This window comes from Vicia villosa, unplaced genomic scaffold (genome assembly GCF_029867415.1).
Source record: "Vicia villosa cultivar HV-30 ecotype Madison, WI unplaced genomic scaffold, Vvil1.0 ctg.000052F_1_1, whole genome shotgun sequence".
Lineage (NCBI taxonomy): Eukaryota > Viridiplantae > Streptophyta > Magnoliopsida > Fabales > Fabaceae > Vicia > Vicia villosa.
The window spans coordinates 1,514,484-1,535,740 of NW_026704981.1; the positions used below are offsets into that span (position 1 = coordinate 1,514,484).

At 39.6% G+C, this 21,257-nt stretch overlaps 1 protein-coding gene across 1 annotated transcript; it reads right to left on the reverse strand.

Moving 5' to 3' along the window:
• On the reverse strand, positions 1-1,344 carry LOC131623119 (uncharacterized). Its single transcript, XM_058894133.1, has one exon. The coding sequence runs from the start codon at positions 1,342-1,344 to the stop codon at positions 1-3; it is 1,344 nt and encodes a 447-aa protein (XP_058750116.1).
• Positions 1,345-21,257: the final 19,913 nt, after the last annotated feature.

Here is a 21,257-nt window from a genome sequence, read left to right on the forward strand (position 1 = left end):
TCAACCTCCAACAGTTTCTCCTTCCACAAGAGCGAACACAACAGGAAAAATGTTACTATTTCCGTCTTGTGCCACAGCCATCAACAAGGTCCCCTTATATTTTCCATACAACCAAGTGCCATCTATTTGAAGAATTGGCTTGCAATACGCAAATCCTTGAACACATAGGCGGAAAGCCCAGAAAAGCCTGTGGAATATCACATTACCTTGAAGGCACGTTCCGTCTGGAGATTGCGCCGGAAGGGTCTCTAAAATATTAACGGTTCCAGGAGCATAAATTTGAAGCGCAGATAAGAAACGTGGAAGTTGTTTGTACGAATCCTCCCAATTTCCATACACAAGTTCGATCACTTTGGTTTTCGCCAGCCACGCCTTTCTATAAGATGGAGTGTAATTGTAAGTTGCAATGATATGAGAGATTATCGTTTTCACCTTTACTGACGGATCTTTGTCTACTAGGGGCAAGATTTCTTGACATATAATATCATAACTTAGCTTACGGTGATCTTGGGAAACATTTGTGTTAACACATGTGTGATCTTGGGAAATAGATCCTATCACCCATGAATCACTTCTCTTCCTGTATGATGCAGCCAACCTGAATCCACAATCAGGGTTTCTGCACTTAATTTTGTACCTCTCAACGTTGGCACGATCAACTTTAAAATCAACATTGTTTGGCATATGAAATCTTTTTATGGCCATGATACATTCCTCCTTTGAATGAAATTTGTCTCCTTCTTTTAACCGTGCATCTGTTTGAGTGTATGGATCATAGAAAATATCAGACGATGGTTCATCCCCATCGAAGTTCAAGTTCCTCATGTGCGTTGGAGGCATATGCACTTGATCTGGTGGCACAACAACGTCATGTTCGTCTTCACTTTCCTCGTTGACCAAGTTATCAACTTCTACTTCCGGTGCTTCTTCTTCTTCATCTACAACGTCGACCTCTGCTTGCTCGTCGACCAGTGAATCAATGACTTGTGACTCCACCAATTGTGTGGGTTGAACTTTTGGTAGAGTAACATACAACTCTATGTACTCGTAACCAGAATACTCATGATTGGCAAACATATTCTGCAGGTCTTCATCATCTTTGACCTCAACTTGGATAAACTTGACCGGGTTGTCCCCACGAAGAAATCGATATTGGTAAAAAATTTGGAATACATCACCCAGTGCAAGCTTTGTCTCTAATCTCTGTTTGAAGTAACTGAAATTTGATTTTCTGCTTAAAGAAAACCGTGTAACCTCAGTGTTTCTAAACAGAAAACAAACTTCTTCATTGTCATAGGTGTCGCCATAAACATGAGCGTTGATAATGTATTGTGGAGGGGCCATTGTTGAGTGTGTAATGAGATGTGTAGTTTTTCACATAAGTGGCTTCCTTTATGTAGACGAACAATTGGTGAAACCTAAAAAAAATTAAGTGTAATCTCCTTACTGTACACTCACATGCGGAAAGAGTTGATGAAAAATGAATGCATGTATCGTCACAGACGTGTACAGTTGATTTGAGGTATGCATGACATTGTTGCATAGTCGACTTGACCAGACACAACCATAATGAATTGCGCAGACTGTAAACTAATTATTTTCAGTCATAATGAGTTACGTATTCAAACAACAAACCCTATGAGAGAAAAAACCTAAAAAAATTTAAGTGTAATCTCCTTACTGTACACTCACATACGGAAAGAGTTGATGAAAAATGAACGCTTGTATCGTCACAGACGTGTGCAATTGATTTGAGGTATGCATGACATTGTTGCATAGTCGACTTGACCAGACACAAATTATTTTCGGAAAGAGTTGATGAAAAATGAATGCCTGTATCGTCACAGACGTGTACTCTAATTATTTTCGGTCATACAGCAAACCCTATTCACAGAACAAACCCTAAACCCTAGCAGAAAAAAAATTGAAGCAAGTAGGCGCCACCTGGGGTGGCGCATTAGTGCAATTCATCAACAGGTAGGCGCCACCTAGGGTGGTGCATATGTGTATTTATGCCCTAAACTTTGAACTATGGTGCCACCTAGGGTGGCGCATATGTAGAAAATATGGTCCCACCCGAAAACCCTAATTTGGCCTATTCTTATGCAATGCATGTGACCTACCTGCAACATGCAGTTTATCTTACATGCATGCGACCCTATATCTGCACCATGCAGACTATCCTGACACACATGTGAAGGATAGAAAAACACTAAGAAAGGGGGGGTTTGAATAAGTGTATCTTTAAAAACTCTTAAGATAAAAATAATGAACACAATATTTTTATCCTGGTTCGTTGTTAACGAAACTACTCCAGTTCACCCCCTTAGAATGATTTACCTCAACTGAGGATTTAATCCAGTAATCAATCTTGATTACAATGGTTTTCCACTTAGATACCCTCTAAGTCTTCTAGAGTGTACTGATCACAACTTGATCACTCTAGGAAATCACCACTTAGAAACTTCTAAGTCTTCTAGAGTCTACCGATCTCACTGATCACTCTAGGAACCTTTTACAAATCAATGTAAAATAAATGTTTACAAGAGTATGAATTTGCTTCTTAGTAAGCTATCATCACAGCTGTGATATTTCTCTTAAGTTCCAAGCTTAACACTCACTAAATATTACAATTGTTGTGAGGTTGAAGATGAAGTTCGTGAGTAATGAATTCAGCAGCATTTCAGTAAGTTTGTAAGAGTTGTTTTTGCTTCGGATCAGAACTTCATATTTATAGGCGTTTGAGAAGATGACCGTTGGGAGCATTTAATGCATTGCGTGTTCCATACAGCTTTGCATTTTATGTTTTCACTGTTTTGTCAACTACCTCGAGCCTTGCTTTTGCTGCTTTTACTGACTTTGCCTTTTGTAGCTTCTAACGTTCCTTTTGTCAGTCAGAGTAGCCTGTCATCTAGTACCAACTTCTGATCTTAGATTTGTGAATACAACGTTTGAATAGTCAGAGTCAAACAGCTTGGTGCAGAGCATCTTCTTGTCTTCTGACTTTGAAGTGCTTTAGCGTGATACCACAAGGACTTCAGTGCTTTTGCTTCTGATCTCATGTTCTTCTAATGCTTCATAGACCATGTTCTGATTCTGCTTGACCATCTTCTGATGTCTTGCGAGAGCATGTTCTGATGTTGTAATCCTGAACCTTCTGAGTCAGTGCTTCTGAGCGCTGAATTGTGCATACTCCTTATATATTTACTGAAATGGAAAATGTAAAGGATTAGAGTACCACATTGTTTTATACAAAATTGATATACATTGTTATCATCAAAACAAGAATATTGATTAGAACAAATCTTGTTCTAACAATCTCCCCCTTTTTGATGATGACAAAAACATATATAATTGATATGAATTTGCAATCAGAATATCAGATGACCAAAGACAATTACACAGATATAGCATAAAGCATATAATCAGAGTGTGTGAATATGTCTCCCCCTGAGATTAACAATCTTCCCCTGAAATAAATACTAGAAGAATTTATAAATAGAAGACTTCCCTGAGTATTTTCCATTTCGGTAGAGACGTTCACTTCGCCTAGAACTTCAGAACATTCAGAGCTTCTGCTTCTTGCTTCCATAGGACAGCTTCAGAGCTTTGAATTTCTTCTTTGTTGTCATAGCATGCTTGATTGAATCAGAACATTCTTGAATTACCAGAGCATCTTTACATCCTGAAATGTTTCAGAACATACTAGACAAAAATATCAGAATCAAGAATGTATCAGAGCATTTTTAATTAATAGCATGTATCAGAGCATTCTTGATAGATTCTTAATAAGTAGCATGTATCAGAGCATATGAGAGAAGAAAATGTATCATAGCATATTTTGCCATGAGAATATCAGAACATTCTTCTTGCTTCCGATCTTGAAGCTTCACAGCACTAAGCTTGCTTTAATTTTCCAAGAACATGCTTCTTAATAGAATTGCTTTTCCCATGTATTTCTTCTCATGTTGAGCTTTTTCCGAATATCTTCAATCCTGCAAAAAATCTCAAAGACATAGAACTTGCAAATAATGTTAGGAATGTTGAGACTTAATCCCAGCAACTGATATAATAAACCAAATCAATTATCATGTTTCTCCCCCTTTTTGTCATAACATCAAAAAGCATTAAAAAGATTCAGATGATAAAACAACATAAAGTGAAGAAGATAATATTTCATTGATTAACAAAATATATTAGAAGTACAAGAGGGATAGAAGCAGATGCAAGAAACAGATGCAAGAAACAAGAAAACATCTAAGACCAAGACACACTACGACTAGCCTAGCTTAGAAGCTATCTTGGCCAGAAGGTTTTGAATCTCAACAGTGCTTTCTGTCTGCGTCTTCATAAAAGTTCTGAACTCCTTGTGAGTATCCTCATGCTTGTCAAGACGAGAAGCAAGATCAGCTTGATTCTGTTGAAGAGCCTTCATGGTGTTCATTAGAACAGAAGGTCCAGCAGAAGAAGCATAAAAGCTATTGTCCAGAAGAGGATTCTCAACAGCAGCATCGACCATGAGAACATTAGCTTGATTGTCCTTAATAGGAGATTGCATATCAGCGTCGAGGGTTTCAGCATCAGCTTCTGCCTCAGAAGCATCTTCAGTAAACACAGGAGACGGGATTTCAGCTTCTGAAGTCTCTAAAGCCAGAAGAATTTCAGCCAAGTTCTGAGGAGGTGCAGGAGGAGCAGGTTCTGATGGGTATTCAACTTCTGGATATACCATATTTGGTGCCTTAGTAGAGGGATTCTCCCTTAACCAGTTGAATAAGAACTGAAAGTCTCCAGTCAGAACATGGAGTTCAGGCTTCCACACAACCATAGCCAAAGGATGAACTTCTTCAAGCTCATCAACAAATTCCTTCTCTTCAAGAGATTTCCTGTTCCTGATGGGGTAGAAATAGCAGTATTCATAATCCCTTAGGAACTCACAAGGGCCAGGAGCTTCAGCTTCACACTTCTTCTGAAGCTTCAGAAGGTCAGAATTGATCTCCCTTCTGAAAGATCTCCAGAGACCTCTTGGTAGCAGCATAATCCGTCCTGGCATTATGTGCAACCTTCAAGGCTTCTAGTCCTATCTGTACCTTTTGTTTCAGAAATTCGAAACTTACACCAATAGATAGTTCAGGGTTAGGGGTTTTGAATTGGGTGGAAAAGGAATCTGGGTTCAGAATGAAGTAGGGTTCAGGTTCTCTATCAAGAGAAAGCAGTGATTCTGCTTCATCCTCAGATTCAAGGTTAACAAAGGCAGGGTCAGGACGAGGTTTAGGGGTAAAGTTGCAGGCACGGAATAATGCATGTAAAGAATCAGAATTTGGAGATTCTGATGCATTAGTATTGATGGGAACAGGGAAGGTAACGGGTTCATAGTTTGAATGAGGAGGAGGTTGAGAGGTGGAGATATTTGTGTGTGGAGGAAAGAGGGTTTGAAGGGGTACAACATCTAAAATGGGTTCAGAATTAGGATGGTCAGAAGCAAGAGTGGTTTTGGGTGAGGAAGGAGGGGTGAGAACTTTGGTGGTTGAAGGTGATTTGGCTGAGGCTTTTTCTGGTTGAATTTCTGGTTGAGGGGTTTTTAGAACTTCTGTTGGTACAGATTTTGAACTAACAAACGGAACAGTGTTAGAACAAGATTTGTTCTGATCAATATTCTTAGTTTTGATGATAACAAGGATATGAATTTTGGATAAGATAATGTGGTACTCTAATACACTGCAATTTCCCTTTCAGGAAATATATAAAGAGTATGCACAAATCAGCGCTCAGAAGCTTTGACTCAGAAGGTTCAGCATGCAACGTCAGAACATGGTCTGGCAAGACATCAGAAGATGGTCAAAGCAGAATCAGAACATGGGTCTATGGAAGCATCAGAAGAACTTGAGTTCAGAAGCAGAAGCACTGAAGTTCTCATGGTATCACGCTCAGAAGCACTTCAAGGTCAGAAGACAAGAAGATGCTCTGCACCAAGCTGTTTGACTCTGATGATATTCAAACGTTGTATACACAAACATCAGATCAGAAGCAAGTACAAGATGGGCAGGCTACGCTGACTGACAAAAGGAACGTTAGAAGCTATTAAAGGAAACGTCAGTAGACACAGTGTAAACAAGGCTCGAGGTAATTGACAAAAGAGTGAAACATTAAATGCAATACTGTACGGAATACGCAAAGCATTAAATGCTCCCAACGGTCATCTTCTCAAGTGCCTATAAATATGAAGTTCTGATGAGAAGCAAGGTTACTGATTCTGACGAATTCTGTGAATACAAACTTGCTGAAACGCTGTTCAAATCAAATCTCACAAACTTCATCTTCATCAAAGCTCACTACATTGCTGTTGTAATATATTAGTGAGATTAAGCTTAAACTTTAAGAGAAATATCACTGTTGTGATTATAGCTTTTCAGAAGCATTGTAATACTCTTAGAATTGATTACATTAAATTGTAAGTAACTAGAGTGATCAAGTGTGATCAGGATACTCTAGGAAGTCTTAGCTTGTGTCTAAGCAGTTGTAACTAGAGTGATCACGTGGTGGTCAGGATACTCTAGAAAGTCTTAGCTTGTGTCTAAGCAATTGTTCCTGGAGTGATCAGGTTGTGATCAGGATACTCTAGAAGACTTAGTCGCGGGCTAAGTGGAAAACCATTGTAATCTGTTGAGATTAGTGGATTAAATCCTCAGGTGAGGTAAATCACTCCAAGGGGGTGGACTGGAGTAGTTTAGTTAACAACGAACCAGGATAAAAATAATTGTGCAATTTGTTTTTATCGTTCAAGTTTTTAGACTACACTTATTCAAACCCCCCCTTTCTAAGTGTTTTTCTATCCTTCAATTGGCATCAGAGCGTCGGTTCTAAGGTGCAAGCACTTAATCGTGTTTAGAAAAGATTCAGGAAGAGAAAAACGCTTCAGTAAAAGATGGCTGGTGAAATTCCAACAAACCCACCCACATCTACATCTGGCTCTGCTGAGCAATATAATGGTAACAATGTGTGGTGTCGTTTTTTTTACCTCCCCGTTTCACTTGGGAGGACGGCACGCTAGACCCTTCACGCGAAATTTGGAAGGAGAATGCGCCCGGGATGGGATGAATTTTGTTTCAGTTCTTCCTACGATATCAAACGAACTTTCTTATTTGTCCTACGAGTAGGAAAGGGAAAAAAAGATCTCAACTAAACCCTAGGAGTTTGCTAAGTGTGGGGATTTCACCTAGACTAGAAATTCTGGAGTTCGGGGGGTCGGTTATACATAGGGAAGAGTTTAAGCACCCTACATATCCGTAGTACTCTACGGGAACCTTCTCTGTGTCATCGTGATTGTGTTTATTGCTAATGATTGGGAAAGTTTCTCCTTTGTGTTAGGAGAGGGAATTGAATTGATTTAAAAAGACAGACAGACAGACAGACAAACTGACTATTTTTGGTATTTTATTAGCTCGCTGAGATTCCTTGTGAACCTCATGCCTACATATCCCTAGTGGAAGTCAGAGCTTAATGTAGTTCGGGGAACTAACTAGGGAAATTAATATATTTTTTTGGTGCCTTGCTTGAAGCTCAAGGTTGAAGCTTTGAATTAAATCCCTGTTTACAATAAAGAGACATGAAATCATCTTTACAGAGAGGTATTTCTACTATTCCACCACAAACATTTTAAAAGTGACAGAAAAGCTAAAAAAATGATGTTTCATTAAGAGGGGAGTCTACTTGGTTGATCAAGTATGACAGCCATCGTGCCTCTAAAATGAAAGATTCTCCACCAAATCAGGGAAAGGGTCGTACAAGTCTGGGTGTGTTGCCAGAGCATGCCTTTCAGTGTCCTAAATGGGAGAAATGATGATTTGTTTGAAATGATGATTGTTTGAAATGATTGTTTGTTTGTGGTGAGATAAGAGAAATATCTACCTATGAAGATGAGCTATGTCTATCTATTGTTTGAAAGATTTGATTTTTAAGCTGGCTTGAATGAGGCCCAAGCTTGAGGCTTTTGATTGATTTATTATTGACTTATGGAAAGATAACTCTACTGGGGAGAATTTAAACTAAGGAGTTTTTGTGTTCTGTACAAAGCCCAGAATTAAGGCTAACTCTATTTGGAGAGTGTTTATTTGATGGATTTTATTTGGTGTTCTGTACAAAGCCCAGAATTGAGGCTGACTCTACTTAGGGAGACTCTATTTGTGTGCCTTGTACAAAGCCCAAGGTTGTGGCTAACTGCTGAGGATAACTGAGTTTTTTGAAGACTATGAATGACTCTATTTTGTGTGTGCCTTGTACAAAGCCCAAGGTTGTGGATGACTCTTAGCTGAGGAAGTTATTAATTTGTGCCTTGTATAAAGCCCAAGGTTGTGGCTACTCTAGCTAGGGGGAATATTATTTTCTGCCTTGTACAAAGCCCAAGGTTGTGGCGGACTTTTAAAGAAACTGAGTGTGGAAAACTCTATGGGGAAAAGATCCTTGAGATTAGGAATCTTTGACACAGGGAAATATGGTTTATCTGCCTTGTACAAAGCCCAAGGTTGTGGCTACTAAAAATGAAAGACTCGCTGGGGGAGTTTTATTCTGCTAGAGGTTTTAACAAACTAATTTATTATTTATATGTTTTTGGAAGCTAACCTTTTCCAGGGATTTTGACTCAGCTGGAGAAATAGTCTATTAAAAGACTGAACTTTTATCATGTTTTTTAGAGGCTGGCCCTTTCCAGGGGTTTTGACTCTTTTTTGGGGAATTTATCCCTTAAAGGAATAAATCTTTGGATTTGAAGGAGTGATGTTGGAGGCTGACCCTTTCCAGGGGTTTTTATTAAAATGAAAGAATGTGTGGAGGCTAACCCTTTCCAGGGGTTTTTGTTAAAATGAAGGAATGATTGGAGGCTAACCCTTTCCAGGGATTTTTGTTAAAATGAACGGCAGAAAGAATATCTAGTCGAGACTTCTTGTTTAAAGCCCAAGATTAAGGCTGACTCTTGCTGAGGATAAGCAAGTATGGATCCTAGACTCTGCTAAGGAAGATTGATGAAGATAAGGGTGACAGAGACTGTCCATGTCTCTCATTCCAAAAAGTGTACTCAATATGAGATTGAGACAAACTTAGCTTGTTTAAAGTCTGGTTTAAAGAATGGAAGAAACTCACCAGGATAGGCTAAAAGGTAACTAAAGACCTGTTCCTATGTTTATAAGAAACCTGATGGGTCCTTGTATACAAGCTCAAGAGGAAGCTGGAAATGCTTTTAAGAAGCCTGTGGGTCCTTGTACAAAGCCCAAGAGGAGGCTAATCGAGGGTCATCGAGGGTCCTTGTTATAGCACAAGAGAAAGCTATGTGGTTTTGAACTTATTTTGGCTTTAAGCAAATGGGTAAGAGGTTTCACCGGGAATAATTCCTCTTTGGGTGGATGTGTCCTATTTTTTTGTTCTAAGGTTTTTGCCAAGATGTTTCACCGGGAATAATTCATCTTGGGGGTTTGAACTACAGATCTCTGATTAGGAAAGAGCCTTCACCAGGAAGACATTCTCAATCCTAGGTCATATTCCTATAATATATATATATATATATATATATAGTTTAACTGTCCTAGGGTTTACACTCAAACGTAGTTCGAAACAATATATACACAATTCTATATTTGACAGTAATTTAAATAAAGACTGTAAATTGAAAGCTTGTAAAGCCTAACCTGGATGGAGTGGAGGCCTTTGAAGATGTATGTACAAAGCCTTACCAGCAATTTTTGTTGTTTTATTGATAACAGTTGAATATTTGTTATAAACAGTCAAGGGTTTTGAAAACAGAAGAAGTGAAGATGGACAAAGGTCACATAGGTATCTGAAGAGTTTCACCGGGAATAATGCCCTTCAAATACCAGAAGAATGTTTTGAAAACAGAAAGAAGATTTTGTAAATACAGTTTTTGAAAACAAACTATGAAAAGAAAGAAGGTGCTGGGACTTACACTCTATTAGAGGCCCAATGAAAATGATTCACTGTTGAATGAGATTGAAATGATATAAGGTATTGTTGTTTGAAGACCTTAATCATTTGTTTAATCGGAGACTGAAAACAGTTTTGAATATTGACAAAAGTCAACTTAATTAAGGCAAAGATGAAATCTTATACCTAATTAAGACCTAAATAATTAGGGTTTTATCATAAGATTATTCACAAAATAATTAGGTTAAAATCAAAATGGAGATATATATTTTCAAAGTATTTAAGAAAACACTTAAAACATACTATTTTAAACCTAATAAAAATATATGAAATAAATAATATTTTTTTGATTATTCACTAAATATATATATTAAATGACAAGTGTGTAAAAAATGAGATCAAAATGAATTAATTTGATAGGTTAAATAATTGTTTAAAGTTGTGAAGAAATTAAATGAAAAACAGTGATAAAAAATAAGGTTTTGTCACCTAGAGGGATTGAACTCACGCCCTCCAAGTCACTAATCCAAAATAACACCACTGGGCCAACGCGCGCTTGGTGTTTATGACACACATCCAGTTCATTATGTTTTCAAACAAGTGGTAAATCATTGAAAAATAAAAGAAACAAAAAGTCTGGGGCGAGGGGGATTCGAACCCCAGACTTGAGGCATGAGGAGACTAAGAGCGCATGTGAGGCCACTAGGGCAAACGATGAATTCGTTTATAAAACGCATTCCATTCAAAATAAAATAAACCTAGCATATAGATTTGAATTTCGCGCGCCACCATGGTCGTCTTCTTCCTCGAGCTCAAGGATTTTCAAAATTCTAACTCTCTGGTTTCTCAACTAAATGGCATGATGTAAACATCAATCTTGCTCTAAATTCCCTCACGAATCCAGACATGTAACTAACATGAATTTATATTAACTACATCTACTGAATTAACTAAATTACGTGAAGAACCCTAAAATTTGAAATTTAAATTAAATGATCATACTGAAGTATAAATGACTGATGATAGAGGGTTTTTAATCCTCTGATGATGCTGAATGAAATGGTATCGAGCTTTAACCAAAGAAGTACATGAATTAAAGAGATGGAGTTGAGAAACTTACCTCTGAAAATGGAGGTCGTGAGGATGATAGAGAGCACCTGGGCTTGTATGAATGACCCCAAAAGCTTCCTTGGAACTCAGTGATGCTAACTGAATGCTTATTGTGACTTCAAACCTTCTGAATTGCTCTATGGACCTCCTTCGATTTGAGCTTCAAGTGGACATGGAGGGTGATGAATCTTGAGTTACAGATGAGCTGCAGCCATCTGAATAGCTTCACTATGACCTAAGGAATGTGTCTGGATGCTTGGCTTTGTTGGAAACCTTCTGAATTGCTCTATGGACCTCCAACTGCGACAGCTCCAAAGTGAGAGCAACAATGGTGTTCCTCTACCTACAGAAGTGATCCAGGTGATTGGATCACCTCAAATGAGCCCCCTTGAGATGTTAGAATGCTTACTTTTCAAAGATAAGCTCTGGTTTGAAGAAAACAATTCTTCTTGCCAAAGAACTTTGAAAAACCATAAGCATGAGAAGAGAAAGAGAAAGCAAGGAATATGGTTTCTTTGGTGTGTTTTCTGAATGAGAAAGAGCCCTCTATTTATAGGCAAATGACTCAGAGCAATTGAACATAGCAAGCTTGCTTAGTGAAGTGAGTTTAGTTTCTTAGCCATGAAGAAAATTTGAAAATATCCCAAATGCAATGATGCATTTTCGGGCTATCTTCCCCAACCATTGATCTTGTATGATCTAAAGGAACATTTCTGATTCAGAGGAGAGTTCTAATTGGCTTAGAGCAAGATTCCTTGATGATTCATCATTTGCCATAAATTCAAAAATGCAATCATTACATAATCACATGCCTTTGTTTTTGGGAATCTTCTCTAATCCTTATGCAATGATGAATTTGAATGTATGGCATGTTTTCAGATGCATTAGAGGTCGGGTAGCATCATTTAGAGAAGTTACTTGCACAAAATTGCAAAGTTTCAAATTGCACATGACCTATAATTTTCACTTCAAGTGCCTAACTTTGGTCAATCATATCTCTTAGCTCAAAATGAATTTGGGAGAGGTTGAGCACAATTTGGAAAGCCCTCAATATGTACTTTGATTCATTAGTTTAGTGTTTGCCCAAATTCTTTAGGGAAATTAGTGAAAAAGTCCCATAAAGTTTGAAGAAAACTAGGGTTTTCTTGCATGTTTTGTGAAGGCAGCCACTTTGAAGCTCCATAACTCTTCAATGATTGATTTTTAGCCAAAACATCATATCTGTCAAAGTTGTTTATTGGATCAAAATCTACAACTTTCATGTTGGGAGTTTTTTTCAGTTTGTAGGTGAAATTTTGAGAAAATCTCTTCCAAAGTTTGGCAAAAATCACTTGAAAACACCTAGAAAAATTTCTAAGTATGAAAAGTCAAACTTTTGACTTTTGATTTTTGATTGATTTTCTTGATTTTCCTTGATCAAATGACTTCAAATATCATATATTGATGATTTAAAACTTCAAAAGTCATGGTTGACCAAAATTTCCAAAAAGTCAAAGGTGATCCTATGCAGTTGACTTTTTCAGATGAAGTGAATTCTTGGACTTTTGTGATGAATCAAAATCTCCTCTTCAAATGAGTAATGTGAATGGATTATATTGAGGGAATAGAAGCTCTTGAGTCATGCTTTGAGTTTTGGATCCATATCCTGATTAAAAGTCAACTATCTTGGTGAATTAGGTCAAAAACCCTAATTGTCGACCAGATGAAATTGATGACTATGGATCTTGGCTTGGAGTGTAATGCCCAATGGATATTGTTATATGAGCCATTTGAAGATGATTGATGCCTTTGAGTGACCCCCTGGAGTTTTCTAGGGTTTCCCAAATGTGATCCCTGATTTTAGTCCTTGATGGGGCTCAAAACCCTAGACTGGGTATCAGATGAACAAGTGACTGCTCTGAGTATCTATTGTGTCTTTGATGAAAAGTCTAAAAGATTATGACATCTCAGGGGGTCAAAAATTAGGGTATGACAGATGCCCCTATTTAAGTTTCTTTTATCTGGAGGGAGAGAGATTGATATCTCGATTACTTCAGAGTGAAAGAGACTTAAATACCAAAGAATGCCCAAATTTTTGGGCGTTCCTGAGATGTTGCAATGATGAAAGTCTTTGTATGACTTGATCCCGTTGTCGCACTCGGCGGGGGATAGGGAGACAAACTCCTGTAGAAACACGTAATGTGGATTCGGGTGAATGGATGGCAAAGTAACATGCGCAATCCATCTTCTTTAACCAAGCGTTGATACTTAGAAAAAGGTAAGCAACCTCCCCTCGTTTCGGATGTCCATATCCTGAAACTGGTCTCAGTTGTGAACGATAAACAACCTCCCCTCGATCCGGATGTCTGTATCTCGGAACTGGTCTCAGTTGTGATAACCTCCCCTCGATTCGGATGTCTGTATCTCGGAACTGGTCTCAGTTATATTGACGATAAACAACCTCCCCTCGTTTCGGATGTCCATATCTCGAAACTGGTCTCAGTTATGATAACCTCCCCTCGATCCGGATGTCTGTATCTCGGAACTGGTCTCAGTTATAATGACGATAAACAACCTCCCCTCGTTTCGGATGTCCATATCTCGAAACTGGTCTCAGTTGTGATAACCTCCCCTCGATCCGGATGTCTGTATCTCGGAACTGGTCTCAGTTATATTGACGATAAACAACCTCCCCTCGTTTCGGATGTCCATATCTCGAAACTGGTCTCAGTTGTGATAACTTCCCCTCGATCCGGATGTCTGTATCTCGGAACTGGTCTCAGTTATATTGACGATAAACAACCTCCCCTCGTTTCGGATGTCCATATCTCGAAACTGGTCTCAGTTGTGATAACCTCCCCTCGATCCGGATGTCTGTATCTCGGAACTGGTCTCAGTTATATTGACGATAGACAACCTCCCCTCGTTTCGGATGTCCATATCTTGAAACTGGTCTCAGTTGTGATAACCTCCCCTCGATCCGGATGTCTGTATCTCGGAACTGGTCTCAGTTATATTGACGATAAACAACCTCCCCTCGTTTCAGATGTCCATATCTCAAAACTGGTCTCAGTTGTGATAACCTCCCCTCGATCCGGATGTCTGTATCTCGGAACTGGTCTCAGTTATATTTGGACAATATCTCAGATAAAGAGAAAATTTCCAAAGGTTTGTTTCCTCATCAAACTTCTCATCAGCACTTGGAGATGAGACGCCATTTGATGGTAATAAAGAAACTTTACCATCTTTCTTTTCGACTTGATGTTTTTGAAAGAATGTCATACGGCCTTATGATCTTTTGAGGGGCTAATGACTTTGCTTGAAAGCGGACGAACTGTTTTCGAGATGAAAACCACCATTCGTTGACTTATGCCGGGGAATCAACAAACTGTTTTCCTAAGAGGAAAACCGCCATTTGTTGACTCTGAAGGGGATGAAACATCTCAGAAACAGACAAACTGTTTAAAGAAACTGCCATTTGTCGATTTCTTGAGTATTTAACAGACAAACTATCTTCCCTTGGGGAAAGACTGCCATTTGCCAATTGCTAGGGGAACAAACTGTCTTCTACTAGGAGAGACTGCCATTTGTTGACCCTGCCGTGGAAAGAAACGAGTGAACTGTCTTCTGCTGAAAGAGACTGCCATTCACTGGCTCGTCTTAGGAAAAATTGAGCAAACTGTCTTCTAATGGAGGAGACTGCCATTTGCTTATTTTGGTGGGGAAATTCGAAAGCGGGCAAGCTACCTTCCGGAGAAGATTGTCAACTGTCAACCTGCTTGGGAAGTCCAAAAGTGGACAAACTATCTTCCGGAGAAGATTGCCGTCTACTGACCCGTTGGGGATAACAAAAGTAGTGAACAAACTTTACTCTTTGAGGGAGATTTCTGCTTGCTGACTTGCTGGGGAATCCGAACTATCTTCTTGAAGAAGATTGCCGTTTACTGACTCCGCTGGGGATTTGTTGAAGCATCCTCCTGGGAGAAAACTTGTCACTTGTCAACTTTGCCGGAGAATCAGAGTTATTTTCCTGATGCAATCTGTCATCCATCGACCTTGCTCGGGATTATTGAATGACTCTGTGAAGAAGGCAAATGTGAAACAAACCCATTTTGTCGAGTGTGGCTCTGCGGGAGAATCTCGGCTGGGGAACTCCAAAAGTGAACAAACCATCTCTTTAAAGGAGATTGCCATTTGTTGACTTGCTCGGGGAGATCCCAAATTATTTTCCTTGACGAAAAGTGGTATTTATTGATCCTGTCGGGGAAAGACCATACTCTCATCGACCCTCTGGGGAATTAAAAATGCAAAATAGACTATCTTAATCTGAAGAAGATTGTCGAGTGTCGCTCTGCAGGAGAACCTCGGCCGGGGAACTCCAAAAGTGAACAAACTATCTCTTTAAAGGAGATTGCCATCTGTTGACTTACTCAGGGAGATCCTTGTGTATGAACTGTCGTCTCAAAAAAGAAAGTTCTTCCACAACTCGCAGGGAAAACTCGAGTACATGTCTTAATGACTTGGGTACTAACATGATCCAAGCCCGACTAGACTATGCAATTATGATGTAATGTATGCATGAATATTATGACAAATATAAAATGTAAAGTGAATGTGAATAGAATTGTTGCGGATGTGAAATCCTGGGATACGACTTGAACTTTGTTGATTAGAAGATGTCTTCTTCTTGAGAGATGCACTCCATTGGGGATATCTGGTTATCAGTTGCCCGCTGTTTGAAAGTGAGTGACATGATTTTAAAGTGAAGATCCGTTATCGGGAGATGTTCGCAAAGCGACCTCATGGGGAAATCTGGGTTCCCGGAGTCTCAACCATTCTTGGAGCAACTGTTCGCATTCTTCCTATTGTAAGTAAACCTTAGAAAGAAATTTCACCTTTATTTTTGCAAGTAAATTCATTTTGGTTTTATGAAAACATTTGTTTCAAGAAAATGACTGTTTAAACTTAAAATGCATTTCAAGAAACTGAAAAAGACTAGATTGCAAAGAAAAGGCACAAGGCTCGAATTATTATATATGGAATGGTAATCAGCCAAATGCTTGATTCCATGGAGTATTTACAAAGTTGGAAATTGGTAATTTTTGGGAAAAGGGCTACGATGAAACGTGACGACCGTTATCTTTCCCTTCCACTCCGAATTGTGCTGTATCCGTGCTTTGTAGAAGATGACCTGCTGATGATGAATACTCCGCTATGGATTTCGAATGATCAAGTTTGTCCTGAACACAGTTACTTGCCATATATCCCTAACTTTTGTGTAAACTACCCCTTTCGGGTTTTAAGTCTACCGAGATTGATTATTTTTTTTTATGTCTCTAACTTTTGCCTGAATCGCCCTTTCGGGTTTTCGATTCACCGAGACGCTCTTTTTTGCCTAAGTCGCTCTTTGCGAGTTTTCAACTTAGCGAGCTGTTCTTTTGTTTATTTAGGCGAAGTATTTCTTGACTGCGTCGACGTTCACAGGACGGGTGAATTCTTCTCCATCCATAGTCGTGAGTATTAAGGCTCCTCCTGAGAAAGCTCTCTTGACCACGTATGGGCCGTCATAATTGGGAGTCCATTTCCCTCTCGAATCTGTGAGAAAAGATTGAATCTTTTTGAGTACAAGGTCGCCTTCTTTGATTGTATGAGGTCGAACCTTTTTGTCGAAAGCTTTCTTCATTATTTGTTGATATAGTTGTCCGTGGCATAAAGCTGACATGCGCTTTTCTTCGATTAAGTTCAATTCATCGAATCTGCTTTGACACCACTCGGCTTCTGTTAATTTTGCTTCCATCAAGACTCTCATTGATGGGATCTCAACCTCTATAGGTAGGACTGCCTCCATGCCATATACAAGGGAGAAAGGAGTTGCTCCAGTCAAAGTACGTACAGATGTACGGTAACCTTGAAGAGCAAACGGGAGCATCTCATGCCAATCTTTGTAAGTGATGACCATCTTCTGAATGATTTTCTTGATATTCTTGTTAGCTGCTTCTACAGCTCCATTCATCTTTGGTCTGTAAGGAGATGAGTTGTGATGCTCAATCTTGAATTCTTCACAAAGTTCCTTCATCATTTTGTTATTCAAATTTGACCCATTGTCAGTGATTATCCTGCTAGGAATGCCGTAGCGACATATGATGTGATTCTTGATAAACCTGACGACAACTTGTCTTGTAACGTTTGCATATGAAGCTGCTTCAACCCACTTGGTGAAATAGTCTATGGCTACCAAGATGAAGCGATGTCCGTTGGACGCTTTCGGCTTAATCATTCCAATCATGTCGATTCCCCACATGGAGAAAGGCCAAGGGGAAGAGAGTATGTTGAGAAGAGATGGTGGCACGTGAATTCTATCGGCGTAGATCTGGCATTTGTGACACCTCTTTGCATACTGGTAGCAATCTGACTCCATCGTCAACCAATAATATCCTGCTCTCAGTATTTTCCTTGTCATGGTGTGTCCATTGGTGTGAATACCAAAGGAACCTTCATGTATTTCTCTCATGAGTATTTCTGCTTCTTTCTTGTCAACGCATCTGAGTAGAACCATGTCGAAATTTCTCTTGTACAGAACATCTTCATTCAGGAAGAATCTGCCAGCTAACTTTCTCAAAGTCTTTCTATCTTTCTTTGATGCCTCAAGAGGGTACTCTTGTCTTTGAAGAAAGTTTTTGATGTCGTGATAACACGGTTTGTCGTCGATGGTCGCTTCTATTGTGAAAACATGAGTGGGCCTATCCAGGCGCATAACATCGATCCGAGGAATGTCATTCCAATGATTTATCCTAATCATGGAAGAGAGTGTGGCTGATGCATCAGCCAAGTTATTTTCTTCACGAGGAATGTGATGAAAATCTACCCTGTCGAAGAATGGTAACAATCTTCTCGCGTAGTCTTTGTAAGGAATTAGCCCAGGTTGGCGTGTTTCCCATTCTCCTTTGATTTGGTTGATGACCAAAGCAGAATCTCCATATACATCCAAGTGTTTGATTCTTAGATCCACGGCTTCTTCGAGACCCATGATGCAAGCTTCATATTCAGCCTCATTATTTGTGCATTTGAAAGTTAATCTGGCGGTAAATGGAATATGGGTACCCTGAGGTGTAACAATGATTGCCCCAATTCCTCGTCCATAAGCATTGACAGCTCCGTCAAAGATTAAGCCCCACTGGGATCCTATCTCAGGTCCTTCGTCTGGTAGTGGCTCGTCGTAGTCTTTCATCTTGAGGTACATGACGTCCTCGTCTGGAAAGTCAAAACTGGTTGATTCATGACCATTGAGTGGGTGGTGAGCCAGGTGCTCAGCTAGAATGCTTCCTTTCACGGCTTTCTGTGCGTGATACTCAATGTCATATTCTGATAACAACATCTGCCAACGGGAAATTCTCCCAGTTAAAGCAGGCTTCTCAAAGATGTACTTGATCGGATCCTCATGGGAGATCAAACAAGTAGTATGTCGAATCATGTATTGGCGGAGATGCTTGGCAGGCCAGGCCAAAGCACAACAGGTCTTCTCGAGCATGGAGTAGCGGGATTCACAGTCAGTGAATTTCTTGCTTAGGTAGTAGATGGCATGCTCTTTTCTTTTTGTCTCGTCTTGCTGTCCAAGGACACAACCCATGGAATCTTCTAAGACGGTTAAGTACATTATCAAAGGTCTTCCTTCCACTGGAGGAGACAAGATGGGTGGTTCGAGTAGATATTCCTTAATGCTGTCGAACGCTTTCTGACAATCGTCTGTCCAGACGCAACTTTGATTTTTCCGTAGAAGTTTGAAAATTGGAGCGCAAGTTGCAGTCATGAGATATATAAATCTCGAGATGTAATTCAGACGTCCAAGAAATCCTCTAACTTGTTTCTCAGTTCTGGGCGAAGGCATTTCTTGAATTGCCTTGACTTTGTCTGGATCCACTTCAATTCCTCGTTTGCTGACGATGAAACCAAGGAGTTTTCCTGAGTAGACACCAAAGGTACACTTGTTGGGGTTCAGGCGAAGCTGAAACTTCCGTAAGCGTTGAAATAATTTTGTCAGATTCTGTATGTGATCTTCCTCATTCTCTGATTTAGCAATCATGTCATCCACATAAACTTCCACTTCCTTATGCATCATGTCGTGGAAAAGTGTAGTCATGGCTCTTTGATATGTTGCCCCTGCGTTCTTTAGTCCAAAAGGCATAACGCGATAGCAGAACGTGCCCAGGGGGTGATGAAAGCTGTTTTCTCCATGTCTTCAAGTGCCATTTTGATTTGGTTGTATCCCGAAAATCCGTCCATGAATGAGAAAACTTTGGATTTTGCTGTACTGTCAACCAACATATCAATATGTGGTAAAGGAAAGTCATCCTTAGGGCTAGCTTTGTTCAAATCTCTGTAGTCGACGCACATGCGGACTTTTCCGTCTTTCTTAGGAACGGGAACAATGTTAGCGAACCACTGAGGGTATTCTGAAGTGGCGAGGAAACCAGCGTTGATTTGCTTTTGAACTTCCTCTTTGATTTTCATGGCCATCTCCGGATGAGTTCTTCTCAATTTTTGCTTGACCGGAGGGCATTTTGCTTTTAATGGTAAGTGATGCTCCACTATACTGGTATCCAACCCTGGCATATCCTGATAAGACCAAGCGAAGACATCTGAGAATTCTTTGAGCAGCTGTATCAAACTTTCTCTGATTTCTGAACTGAGCGAAGCTCCAATCTTAACCTCCTTTCTGTTTCCATCGGAACCAAGGTTAATGATCTCTAGAGGCTCATTGTATGGCTAAATGGCCTCTTCCTTTTGTTGAAGTAACCGTGAAATTTCTTTTGATATTTCTTCGTCTTCTTCTTCCTCTGCCTCGAATACAGGAAACCCAAAGCTTGGAGAAGTCATACGGTCGCACGTTTCAACGGGGTATTTTATGATTAATCTGCATATGTGTGATAAGTTTTATTTAGACAACGAGGGAAGACTCGGTGTATGCAGTTAATGGAATTTTTTGATGTTTTTTAAGGGTGTTTTTTAGGATTACCAATTTCCGAAAAAAAAAGAAAAGGAAAAACTAACGAAGGAACAAAATGACATTTTTATTTATTGACAGTCATTTCTTGAAACAAAGATCCTATAAAACAAAACTCTATTGCTTTGGGTGAAGCAAAGAGGGACATTTTCCTAAGAAATAGTAAAATGCAAAGCCCTATGAAACATCTCTTCACCCTGGGCTATGGTGAGAGGACAAAATAACGGTGAAAGTTCCTACTTAGGAGTGCGAACAACAGTTGAAACTTCAACAGCTGTCCAATAGTGGCGAACCCCATTGTGCACTAAGTAATCTGGAACCTTAGGCTTAAGCTAGCCTGTGGTAGGTCTTGATTTACCAACCACTGTCTTTGCAACACTTAGACGATCTTCTTCTACTTCAGCAGACTGAGCGCTGTGAGCATACCCATTTCCAAGTGGAGTATGTCGGTTTTTCTTTTGAGGAAACTTCCAATCTTCTGAATGGAGAGACTCGTTGTCGGAGACACTTTCGAGATCATCCTCTTCTGTATTTTGGTCTTGCTCTTCTCCCAAGATGGCATTGACTAGATATGTGAACTCTAAATCAGTAGCCTCGGAAGGTGATTTGGGGATATAATCCTCAATGATGACTTCACCAGATGCTGATGATGAATAGCAAGGGTTATATATCTCTTTTGGCTGATAGAGGTACTCGTAATCAATGTTCCATCCAGTTGGAACAATGTCTTCAAGAGAGATTCTTGAACTTTCAGGAGCGGAGTATTTCACCATGTAGTCGAATTTTCCGCTTGGTTCTCCTAATGTGTCCCAAGTCTCTTCGGGGATAGGAGGAACTTCTTCTGATGAACCATGACTTCTGGTGGTGAAGCTGTTTGTAACTTCATCACTGCTTGGTTGAGTCTTACTTTCAGATCCTTTAGTTGGATAACAGCAAGGTGAATCGGACTCTGGTAGGGAGATGTATCCTGCTTTGTTAAGATAGGATAACCATTCCTCTTCATCGGTGTTTTCCGTACCGATGGAATTGACTGCTTGTTGAACAGGTTGAAGAAAACCTCCGCTGTGGAAAGATTCTTGAATTGGGAGAACTACCTCAATCCCGGGAATAGCCTTTGATGATGTTGGAAAGAATCCAACTCCTGTTCTGTTCTTGTTGTTGGTAGGAATATTAATGTGCCCCTAACCACTGGTAGTGCCATCCTTTACAACTTGGATTGCATCTTTGTAGGAAGAAATAG

Bases quoted from the DNA above. Each gene is read 5' to 3' on its own strand.
- LOC131623119 (XM_058894133.1), bottom strand. From the start codon at position 1,344: ATGGCCCCTCCACAATACATTATCAACGCTCATGTTTATGGCGACACC.